Source organism: Drosophila sulfurigaster, chromosome 3 (genome assembly GCF_023558435.1).
Source record: "Drosophila sulfurigaster albostrigata strain 15112-1811.04 chromosome 3, ASM2355843v2, whole genome shotgun sequence".
Classification (NCBI taxonomy): domain Eukaryota; kingdom Metazoa; phylum Arthropoda; class Insecta; order Diptera; family Drosophilidae; genus Drosophila; species Drosophila sulfurigaster.
In genome coordinates this window covers 30,251,836-30,264,111 of record NC_084883.1, presented here as the reverse complement: position 1 = coordinate 30,264,111, position 12,276 = coordinate 30,251,836, and the positions used below count along the sequence as shown (strand labels likewise).

The 12,276-nt window shown below is 37.6% G+C and overlaps 3 protein-coding genes across 18 annotated transcripts; 1 reads left to right on the top strand and 2 right to left on the bottom strand.

Annotated features, from left to right (window-relative positions):
• The first annotated feature begins 49 nt into the window (after positions 1-49).
• Positions 50-1,802, top strand: LOC133841441 (uncharacterized). Its single transcript, XM_062273919.1, has 9 exons — positions 50-188; positions 244-336; positions 390-499; positions 566-660; positions 720-848; positions 908-1,062; positions 1,118-1,262; positions 1,322-1,572; positions 1,629-1,802. The coding sequence occupies exons 1-9, from the start codon at positions 147-149 to the stop codon at positions 1,743-1,745; spliced, it is 1,137 nt and encodes a 378-aa protein (XP_062129903.1). The 5' UTR covers positions 50-146; the 3' UTR covers positions 1,746-1,802.
• On the bottom strand, positions 1,743-2,855 carry LOC133841442 (copper chaperone for superoxide dismutase). Its single transcript, XM_062273920.1, has 3 exons — positions 2,701-2,855; positions 2,010-2,650; positions 1,743-1,950 (listed from the first exon to the last, which is right to left on the bottom strand). The coding sequence occupies exons 1-3, from the start codon at positions 2,713-2,715 to the stop codon at positions 1,815-1,817; spliced, it is 792 nt and encodes a 263-aa protein (XP_062129904.1). The 5' UTR covers positions 2,716-2,855; the 3' UTR covers positions 1,743-1,814.
• A 151-nt stretch (positions 2,856-3,006) lies between these two features.
• Positions 3,007-12,276, bottom strand: LOC133841443 (uncharacterized). 16 transcript variants are annotated; one of them, XM_062273937.1, is made up of 3 exons: positions 12,176-12,276; positions 12,070-12,115; positions 3,007-3,599 (listed from the first exon to the last, which is right to left on the bottom strand). In XM_062273937.1, exons 1-3 carry the CDS (start codon positions 12,236-12,238, stop codon positions 3,241-3,243), a joined length of 468 nt encoding a protein of 155 aa, XP_062129921.1. In that variant the 5' UTR covers positions 12,239-12,276; the 3' UTR covers positions 3,007-3,240. The 16 variants fall into 16 exon arrangements, with proteins under 16 accessions (XP_062129921.1, XP_062129922.1, XP_062129911.1 ...); XM_062273938.1 differs by lacking the exons at positions 12,070-12,115; positions 12,176-12,276 and adding exons at positions 11,186-11,228; positions 11,296-11,370; XM_062273927.1 differs by lacking the exons at positions 12,070-12,115; positions 12,176-12,276 and adding exons at positions 10,788-10,875; positions 10,937-11,023.

Below are 12,276 nucleotides of genomic sequence, written 5' to 3'. Positions count from 1 at the left end.
GCCTTGCTAACGTTTTTATTTTGAATTTAACATCGAGCGAGTTGCCACCAGTGATGTTTTGTACAAGTGTGTACACACTGGAGTTGATTTTGTTATTGCATCGGTATGTACACACAGCTGCGACTTTAAGCGGGAAATAGAATTCAATGAGTCTCAATATCAGCAACAGTTTTGGATTAACTTGCAAAGTATATGTGGTATTTAGAACAATTTTGATACTTTTTAATAGCTGCTTTATCATAGGTCTTACGCAAACAATGTGACAGTCCACAGATTAACTCATGGGCCACTTGCAGCCTTTTGGAATTGCTCAAATGCTTAAACGCAAAGGAAAAGGTAACTAAACGCAAAGTAATTTAATAAATTAATTTTAATGTTTAAGAATTTAGCTCTTTTTGACCAAGTACTTTTGTCAATTGCCGTTAAGTGTGGGCAGTTTTCGAGTGTTGCGGCAACTGCAGCAACTGAGAATCCTCACTGCAACCGAATATATTTGCAGGTAACTTGCAAAAACGAGTTCATAATTAACTATTAACTATACTATTTTATTAACTTTATTTGCTAGCATTTTAGATGAAGAACAATTGCAATTAATACTCATTGAGTTTCTCGAAAGTGAACACGATTTGCTAGCCAATTTATTCATCGCGGCACATTATGGTGAACTCTTTATTACAGGGACACTATCTTAAACGAAGAATTAATGTTTTTATTATTAGATTCACTAAATACAATTAAACTTAATAATATGCTCGACACAGCATTGAGGCATCTCTTTGGAGCCCTTGCTAATAATCCAAAAATCAGCAATTTAAACTATATGGAGCCATTGTCCAAGTCCTTACCCGGTACGCAATGGATTAGGGCGTGTTAATTGTTATATAGTACTATAATAATTTCTTCACAGCTGATGTCTTAATCAATGTGTGCCTGGAAATGCATTTAAGCATTTTATTGGAGTTACATGAGGTAGAAGATGTTAGTATGGCATTTAAGCTCTTTAGCACTTGGATCAACGAGGGCGTCGACGAGCTCACCTTTGTCAAGAGTCTGACAGGCAAGGTAAAAATTGAGAAATAGTAGCGAATTCCTTAATAATATTTCACTTTTTCATTAGCTGCTGGTCAGACATCAGAAAGAGATGCTTAATTTTCTATTCAAAATGTCTGCAACGTCCAACTTTAAACACTGGAAATACTATCTCATTGCGGTGCAATCCATAGCCAGTTTGAACAACACAGAAACAATTTCATTTGCAAAAAGTAAGACAAATACTTTTACTTATTGTTTAACATTAAATTTGATGTTGATTACTAAATAGAATATCTCAAGAGCCGATTGCTTCATGTGGCAAGTTTAGGCTGTCAGCTGTCCATGTTGCATCTGCTACTTACCGCTCGTGCTGTGGCAGCCACAACACTGAATATACAACAGAATTTGGATAATTATGCACAGTGGTACAAGCAAAACATTGGCGAAATGTCATATGCCCTAAGCAATGAGCAATTCCAGATCGTTCTCAACCTTCTAGACGATTCTGTGCACTACGAATTGGAAATTGATTATCTAGAGGTAAGGCAACAATATATTTAATGTAATGTGGTTACTGTAATTTGTTTGTCTTACAGATTCATGCAGCTATTGCTATTTCGCCAGGCGGGAAACTTGTGCAGGCCTATAAAACCAAATGCAAATCACATTTGGGACGCTTGAAAGCGGCCAGCAAACAGAAAGATAACAAGTAGAGTACACCCAACAATTATACATATATTTACACACCAATAAAATGTAAGTCCCTTCAACACCAATTAACATTATAATTTTTGAGAACGCTGTTTGCCGGCCAGCGGTTTATTGCGTTCATCCCAAAGTGTGACGCCATCGCAGGCACATATTCGTTTAAAGTTTTGGAATATACCAGCCGAGCGAGCAATTATGCCACAGGCAATTCTAAAACAGATCATGAATTAACACTTTTACACAACAATTTTTGCAACTCATTCCCTTACCTATCTCCGGAATTGCCATCGATAAGACTCTGTGCATTGCCTCCGCGTCCGAAGTCATCAGCTTTTGCTGTTATGACCACGGCACGTCCAATTATGTCCCACATTTCCAACGAGGGATCCACGAAACGGAATGTGGCCCGACCGGCTTCATTAGCGCTTATGTTGCCCAAATCTCCAGCATGTCGTTGTGTGGTTGCTGCTTCGGGGCTGCCATGAGGCGACTGGCGTGGGTTGTAGTGGCCTCCAACGGATGCACAACCTTGGGACACATCGCCACTTTCGTGAATATGAAGGCCATGCAGTCCCGGCTCCAACCCATCCACTACGCCGTCCACAACGACACCAGCCTGTTGCGCTGCGATGGTTGTAAAACGAACTGCGCCGTGTATAGGAGTTTTGTCTACAACCGAGCCAGTCATGTTGATAAGCGCGACCGCCGATTGACCTCCAAAGCCTGATAGCACAGCCTGACGACCTGTGCTCTCAATTTTGTCCTGCACCTCGGACCACGGCGCTGTTGTCTGTATAACTACACGACCCTGTATCGGGTCTACTTCTGTGTGACCCATGCCCTCCAGAACGTGTCGCAGGCTTTCCACGCATTTCGTGTCGTCTTTGAGTATTTTCACTGCAAACTCAATCTGCACGAATGTCAGAACTCATTGGAGTACACTCCTAATTATTTACTTACCTTTATGGCGCTCATCGCATCGTTTAGGTTCTCGAATGTGTAAAAGTTACAAATACTATGTTGAGTGAGACCGGAGTTGAATTTCAAAGCAAATCACATTTCCTCTAAACTTTAGTATATTTTAAAGAATATTAATGGTCACTCTAGAAAGACACAATTATACATCGATATGTCTAGCCTATTCTACTTTACTTATCGAAATTCAAAGTTGAAGAATGAATAGGCGAAAAACATTAAGATATATGAATTCATTAAGCTGAAAAGAGTTATAATTAAAATTTCAGTAAAGAAAAACAAGTAGTGTTATTTTTCTATCGTTGTTTACCTATGTTATATTTTTTATTGCAGCTTAAATTTATAAATATTTACAATTATGAATGTCTAAAGTTAATTCCTAGCTATACTTTGTAAAATCACACATTTTTCATATCTCAATATGTGGCACACACAAATCTACCTCTGTGTGGCCCACAGAGTGGCACGGGGAATGCTGCAGTAACAGATTCACACTGTATGCATTTGGGATCACTTTTGCTAATGCTACGCTGGAATTTGTGCAGCTCGCGACGTGGATGGCGCCGATTCCAAGGCACTGGGACTTACAACAATGCTGCTTGGATTCGGATCAGTCTCGGAGTACGGGGGTGCAGGCAAAGCGACAATGCCAATGGGTCCCGTTTCCACAACTGGTGACGTTGGTAAAGAAGGAGAAGCAGCAGCAGCCGCTGTAGGCGTTGTTAGATTGCACATGCGCATTACTTCATCATAGCTGGGCAGATCCTTCTCATCCTTCTCCAACTGCTCTCGAATTCGTGCAGCTTCCTGGCTGTTTGGTTCAATAAAGAATATATCCCCATATCGGTTATTCTGTCGCCCCAGCTCAATATTGTTTTGACGGTCTGAAAAGAGGAATACAAAAGGAATTCCGTAATTACTAAAATGAATGCAAAATACGTTATTTTGATGATAACAGATTTCGAGTACCGAGCCGGAGGCGTTGACGTTGTCTTTGCCGATTCAGCATCATGGTATTGTGCATGCGCATTGCCAGCTATTGAAACAAAATAAATTATTATTGTGATAATGCCATGACGACAAATCCCCAGACGAGTAATCACTGTATAATTACGTATATCAGCTGGCTTATAACCAATATGCCAAACAGGAAGCCCAAAGCCACAATCAAATTGGTTGTCAAAGTCATATTGCGATTTAGAGAACTGAACTTCGTCGATACAATTGCCTTTGTGCTAAAAAAAACTGTTTTTCATCTAATAATAATAATACGAAACTTGATGGTGTGCCGACTGCTTCACAATTCAGTGATTAGATAAACCAACCAACCCCTGACACCCCCCACAACATTTGGCACACGTTACTATACCATTTGAATTACGATTTCGATGACGATGTTGATGTTGGTATCGATATCGGTTGTGTTGCCGCTGGCAGCGCGATGGACACAGTTTTGCCAGCGTTCGGCTCTCGAAGCGCACATAAAAACAAATGACCGGCAGAAAGCAGAAAAATAAAATAACTAGCGCCATATAGATGAGCACATGGATGGCGTATTCAGTGCCGAAACTCATGATGAATTCTATTGCACTTGGAAACTGGATTCGAAGTGCAGAAAGAAGTCGGCGCACATTTTCAGAGACGCCCGCAACATGCAACCGACCGTGGGACACTAATCGAAGAGAGCCTATATGTACAATAATACTTTGAAATGGAGGACTACAAATGTGGGACTACGTAGGCAGTGTGGATGTAGTATATGCTGGTACTTGTTTCGCTTTGGAGCGATAAGATTATGTTTGTATGTGTATATAGCCCCACGCAATACTCATACGATAAACGAAGTTGCTAAACTAAATTCACACACAGACCCGTATAATACGAGTACAAGTCGATTTTTATGGCGGCTCAATGATTGCGTTAGTTTGATAGCTTTAAAGCCCAGCAGCAGTTGAGAGAGTACTAAACTTTGAGAAAGCTTTCACGCACACACACACTTACACTGACGTCTACGAGCGGAGGGCGCATGCGGCACAGGACAACAACATCGTATAATCCATATAATCAAGCACTATTGAAAGGAAAACAATAATGTAACTACTAAACACATAATACACATTAAAAAGTCCATTCGAATGTTTACCTGCAGTACTACGTAAGCTAAAAAGCCAATGATTAGTAATAATATAAAGTAAAATGCGGCACCGACTTCCATATTGCCTCAGGTTCTGGCAAAGACTAACTCAAGTAAGCTTATCAAAAAGCTTAATTAGCCCAGGCAACAGCGGACCTTATCAGACGCACTTCAAGCCATATGATGATGTCTAAGCACTCTAACCAATTGTCAAGATATATAGACATGCATATCTATGGTACATACCGCGAGATCGTTGCACTCGAGAGTTCCGCGTCCGATTCTGGGGGTCGCGATTCTTGTCACAGCACTTGAATATTAAAATCCAAACCAAGTACTATGAAATTGTTGAAAAAACATCAGGATGATCAAAATTGAACGATCAATAAAACGAAGCTAACAAATTACCTGAAGTAGCATGTAAAGAATTGGCATTGCAATTATTATAATAAAGAAAAATATGAAATATGTGGCAAGAAAGTGCATCTTGAAACTAGACAGGAGAGTGAAGAAGCGTTTGGCTTGAAACGTCGTGCAGAACTACGGCCAAAAACAAGGTTGGCAGTGAATCTTATCAACCGTACAATGGCTGCAATTAGCCATCAAAATTGGCCAAGTTTTAAACCGACAACCTGCTTATCGAACACCAAAAACAATCGCGACGATTAGATTACGACCATATGCAATGGGCAGTTTATATTGTACAATTATCCTTATTTGCAAATGATGCACATACCTTCCTCGGGTCGCCACATTTCGCAGCAGAGCCAGGCAGTGCAACGCAATAAGCAACAGCATAATGCAAAGGCCAGAAACAAAAGGAAAACACCGGAAAATATTGTAATAACACTCATATTGGCAAGCTTATTAAATTCAATTCGATTTCTCAATGTCAATTACTCAATGTCAGACTCGATCGTATGTAGTTCGGTAGCAAACTGTTCGAATATTTAGATTGTGCGATTTTGGAGTTATGTACACACATTCATATTCGTATTACTTATCAGCTTAGCCAATTCTAGCCAGCACAAGTGCGATTTTCCTGGTCAGGTGGATTCCTTCCTCATGCCGAGTGCCCCGAGTGCGAAGAGTACACGGTGCACACATAGAGCACACCGAGCGAACCAAGTGCGATATGGCCGCACAGTGAGTGCGAGGTGATAAGATAAGATTTGCATCATATTTTTTTTTGCTGTGTACAGGCGTGTTGAAATGTGGAGCGTATTTAGTCAGAGGCGACAGGAGTATCACGGAAAAAAAATATATATTTCAGACATTCATAAATAAAAAAGAGCTCATAAAAAATGGTATGAAGAAACTCGACGAACAACGCAAAGTTGAAAGAAGCTTGCGTTCGAGCCAAGTGCGGAAGCATTCAACACAATTGCAAATTAATTCAGTGTGTGAATAAATACTCGAGAGCATAATGTGAGCCACGAGCTCGTTAATTAGTTGCACAACACAATCTATTACTAACTTGGCCTAAACGAGCTACTTAAGCGACCCGGTTGGAAAACAATTACACCACAAACACTGGCGGGAAAACATTTTTCACATGTTCAACAAATTGTTAACTTGTTTCCCAAATTTCATTGCCAAAGTCGAAGTTTCCCTAAACAAAGATTTGCGCAGTGTCTGAAAAGAGCGATCCAATTCCAACCGAATTAGGTCAATTTTTGGATGGAAATATATATGTATATTAGATAAGTCTATGGGACTTTCCGTACCACTTTAAAATTCAGTAGCGCATTCCATTTCTTTTTTTAATTATCTGATTGCTTAAGTGTGCCTTTTTGCTGCTTTGTAATAAACGTTCTAATTCCATTTCATTTAAGCAGTTGAACAAACTTGGTTTTAATATTCCACTTGAGATATCACTTTAATTTTTTTCTGTGTAAATTACTTTGCAAAATTATATCAAGCTTTTTGTTGTGCTCAAGAGTAACAAACTCTTTAAGAATAGTTTGAAGTGTTTCATATTCTTTGCAATTAAGTAGTATACAAGTATACTTTAGGCTCACAAAATGTAATTGTTGTTACATTATCTAATTCAATTCGTTGCACTTTTATTGCAATATAATATTTTAAGTGCTTGTGTTCCATAATATAATATAATATGTCACTCCTGACGTAATTGTGTTGAAGAATGGCAATAAATATTTCACTTTTTTTTCCATTTCACAAAGGTCACTCCGTGTTCCAGTTCCATTTTACTTAGTATACGTGCTTATATTCAGTTTTATTTATATTCCGACAATCGTATTATTTTGCGCACATTATTTTCCAGTAAGCACATACGCAATTTCTTGCGCGTTTCAATTCCGTTTGATTTCAGGCAATAAAACACTCCCCATATCTTAACTTTAAAGTTCACCATAAGGGGTTATTGTTATCATATCGAGCACTCTTTCCGACTGACTGGCAGAGCAGATAAGTTTTAATGAATGGTGGTTGGACGCAGTTTTCAGTCGCTTGCTGACAGTTTTCAGCTCTCACCTGGAATTGATTCCTCAGACGCACCTGATGGATCAATACGTATTTGTCGAAGTACGCGAGGCTGATCACGTCGTGGCATTGGAATAGGGGGTGGATCGACATTGGATTTCTGCATGGCGCAAACCCAACACAACTGTGAAATTCAAGAAATAAGAAAAATAAATGCGCACTAGCTCATGGCGAAATGGGAAACTTACGCGCACTAAAATACAGACGATTACAAGTAAAATGAAATACACGATATAAAGACTGACATCGACGGGCATTTCGAGAGTTCGAGAATCGTTATTTGTTGTTTGGAAGGTTCCGAATTTGGAGTTCGACACTCACAAGACACTTTCGACAAATGACAAATACGAATTGAACGCTTCGTTTAGCGATAAATAAAACTTGGTCTTATCTAAAATGGTGATTAGTTCTATATGTTATATATACATATATAGCATATTTGTATTTTGTCACAATTATCGAGGGAATTTTTAATGAGAATTGTAAAGCACTGAAGTTGGACTATAAACTCTCTATCTCTATCATATCAAATGAAATCCAAGCCCATACGCACCCGTCGAGTTAGAGGCTCGCCCGTCATCGGCGCTGTAATCCTCCGAGTTATTGTTGCGAATACTTTTAACACACAGCTATCAATAGAATTAAAGCGACAATCAGAGCACCGTAGGCTGATGTAAATCATTTGAGCAACTTACGAATGTCAACAATAGAATCAATATGAATATATAGAATAGATCGGTCAGGTACATTACAAAGAATTATTTATTGCGGAAGAGCTGAGTTAGGTTCGTGCGAACCGTTTGAAGTACAAGAACTAACGTGTGAAATTGCAGAAACTCTGAGGGAATAGCTGTTTTACTTTGTTGACATGCTGTTTGTATTGTATTATTATTATTATTATTATTATGAGTGCAATCATTAAGGGGGTTATCTTATCGCTTAAGCTGTGCGATATTATTAGAATCATTACAGTTATAGATGGGAAAATTAATCTTACCCTCAAGTGCCCGACGCAACATCATTTCGCGTCGCAGCAAGACATGCCTGTTCCACACCTCCAATTTCATTTTGATAATCAGATAGCACTCCTTGAGAAATCAATAAATCAAATTGGGATGGGAGTGTCCCACAATAAGGCCTAGGCTTACCCGAAAAATTAGCACGAGAGCTATCCCTATGAGAATGCCACAGAACCAAAATTCCGTGTACATTTGATTGAAATCCCTTTCACAATTTAGTAAATAGACAATCAAGTTAGAAATTTAAAAAAGTCGAAAATAAATCACATTTTGACTTGTTAAACTAAAACCACTTAGCTCACCCATTTCAGCTCGATCTTTGCTGCAAAGTTGCCAATATCGAAAGGGTCCCAGATAAGTCTTGAGTAAGATAAAATAACAATAAGTTTGGAATAGAAATAAGGGATATTTGCTGCCAACTTACCCTTAAAAGGATAGAGAATATGATTATAAATGATATAAAATAATACCACTCCATAAGTTCCATAATCTTAACGAAAGAAAACACAACAAGCGGACAGTTGAGAAGACAACAAGCGAATGTAAATGAGATCGGAACTTTAGCGACCTATCTTTGCTATCAACGAATAAGATAAGAACAGCGATTACGCTTTTACTGCAGTTTATTTAAGGAGTCTATTTTTAAATGATATCTCAGTTGATCTTACCATACAAATATCCCACTCGATCTACCCTCATCAACGGGAGACGACCTTGCATTGTACGCGCATTTGCCTCAATAAATGTTCTTACAATTACCTTCGGAAAGTTGAGAATTTGACTTTAGTTAAATTGCTTGTAACTGATAAAAACTGAAGCTCACCCAAATGAGAATCAGTGTCAATAGCGCGAGAGTCGACATAAGAACCCAATCCTGCTCAGCCATTGTTTTACAAAGAATAATCGTTACACTACAACGACTGTCAGATTATTATCATGGGTTGACTACTCAGCTTAATCTGCACCATTCTTTTTATAAGCTTATGACTCTTTGCAATTAAAAAGCTCTCTTATCTTATCGGGTAATTGAAATTATATTCCGACTGTAAGAAAATCAACCGAGGGAAGCTAATGGAAAGTGATAATCATTTGTGCTAACATCAAGTGTTATCCAGACTTCCGTGCAATTATCTTAAAAGCTTACCATCGGTTTCAGTGGTGCTCCCTGAATTATAAGTACCATTACCACTAGCATTAGTAGTATGAGCTCGTTGTTCTCGCTCACGTCTGCGGTTCTTCCCCTTGCCATAAGCTTTGACGACAACCTTTTCAGAAATATACATTCCATAAGGAAAAGTCTACTATATTCCACACAATTATTGCTCACCCATACTACAAATATTATGATTAATAGCAAAAGGTAAAAAGCGTTGAAATATTCATTCGCCATTGCCATAGAAAATTCAATCAAAAGCGCACAAAATCAACGAGCAGCGTTGACAACTTTATGAAGACTGCATGATTGGACGAGTTAGGATCTATCGTTTGTTTGTTTGTTTTATCTATGATTTTGTTTTGTGTCGATGTACAGAAAGCTTTGTTATCTAATCTCAATTTTTTCCATTTTGCGAAAGGTGGTCAATCAATTTTCTATGATGTATTAACGCATGTGGAAACCGTGGAACAGGCGTGAACAAAACTCAATGAATCAATGGACCAAATGATAGATAATCGGAATGATTTACTTTGCTTATCTGAGGATCAATAGAGCTTACCATTGGAGTCATTGGTGACGTTTCTACGACGACGTTCGGGTCGCTCGTTCTCTTCATTTAACCGAGAAGTTGTGTAGGCTTTGAACAAACACTTTTGCAATGGGGAATTACACGCTTTAATAATTTCACAATTTATTGAAATATTATTGAGCTTACCCAAATGACTCCTATTCCAATTAAAAGAAATACTGAAACAACTTGCCAACCATCCTCCATTGCCATTGAATAGAACAAGAATTCCTTAACTTAATTCAAGAAAATTCCAGAGAAGTATCGACAAATTGCGTTGACAACTTTATAAAGACTGTTGGAATCGGTTTTTATGATCTAACACTTGGTTTCATTATCTGTGCCGATGTTATCTAATCGACAGGCATTTGTGGTCAATTAATAGCCAAAGCCGTCTTATCGTCGATTGAACCAAGATGGGCAAACTTAATGGGGATGGACCAAAAACTATAAAATTGAGTTTCAGATAATCGAGAATAAATTAAAGCCTGGCTTATAATAAAATTATACATTATTGAAAGTAAGCAACTCAATTCAAACAATAAATAAATATTGTAAAATTTAAATTGTAAATTATTTTACAAGCTATTAGTTGAATTATTATGCTTCCCTAAGTATTTTAAATAGTGAAAATCAAATTCCATTCCCATTGTTTCTTTTCTGATTCATCTACTTATCTGCAAATCTTACCGGCTATATTTCTGCGACGTAGGCGAGAGCTCAAATGTTGTTCATCAAAAAGTTCAGCGTCTAAGTCAGAGCAACCTTTATCCAAACACTTGGATTATACAAATTTGATTAATTCAATATATTCACAATGCATGAACAGCATAACTTACTCTAAAGAAAAGGCAGAACAGTATTATAAAGAGAATAACAATAGTGACAGCGGTGCCAAAATTCTCAAACATTTTGAGGCGATAAAAGAAGAAACAACGACAAACTACATAGACAACCTAATACCGACTAAGTAGACTAATAGCTAGCAAAAAGTTGCCTCTTCGCTATCTAAAGTATGTCATACATCTTATCTAATCGTATCTCTATTTATCCCTTACTCATATAAGAGTTGAATATCATCAACTTACCATTTTGATGCCTCGATCCATTGTTCGAAATGTGCGCCAAAAACTTTTGAAAATAGAAGAGTATAATCATAAACTGAGAACTTCATTGGCAGTTTTATATCTCCACTTACACAACTTGCGAAACAGATGGAAACTACAATAAGCGCAGGACCAAGTATTGCGACAATCATTGTGGGATATTCAATAGATCGTGACAATAAATTTAATGGAATAACACAAAAACACCTTCAGTTCTCGGCGGCAAACAAATTCGACTAAACCCCAAAAGTTTGATAATGGGCTTTTGTGCAAGGTATAATCGCAATTAATGTAGAATCTTATCAATACAATAGAAATTTTATTTTATTCACTGTGAATGGGCGCTACTCTAATTAACCACTTCAAGTTCTAGTATTTAGATTTGCTACTATCTCTAAACAGGGTATCTTTTAGTCGTGAATCAGCATCTCAAACGTGATTCACTCAATTGATTTATTTATTCTTTTCACTCGCACTCAAAGGACTTGGTAGTTTTAATCTTCGCAATTATTTGTACAATTATTTACTTCACTCCATTGACTTTATTTTTTCACACTCACTCAAAGGACTTGAAATTTCATATCAACACACTTAATTGTGAAATTGTTAACTTAAAGCTTTAATTGTTTGTTTTTATGCCAATAATTAAATTGGCTAATTAAAGTGATTTCACTTGAGTTGTTTATTTCTTCTTGTTCACCCAGCTGAACGATTTTTATTGACGTGTTGAGTCCATTTAAAAACTTTTGTGAGAACCATTAATATTATTTAAAGAACAGTAAATTAATATGAGTTATTTCAAGTCACAATTAAAAACTGCCAATTTAAATGTGAAGCATTAAAAAAGTGATTTAATTTGGACTTACTATTAGTTCTACGCCGAGTTGCACTGGTAATGGCTAAGGTTAGGATCTGCAAAAATAAATTAAATAATATATTCAAATGAAAATTATTAAATTACTTAGTGAATACCTTTGCGAAGACGATGAATGCAAGCACGAGTAAACCTATGCATATATATAGACCAATTGCCATGTTTGGTGGCCACCAGGTCACCACCACCGATCCTTTCC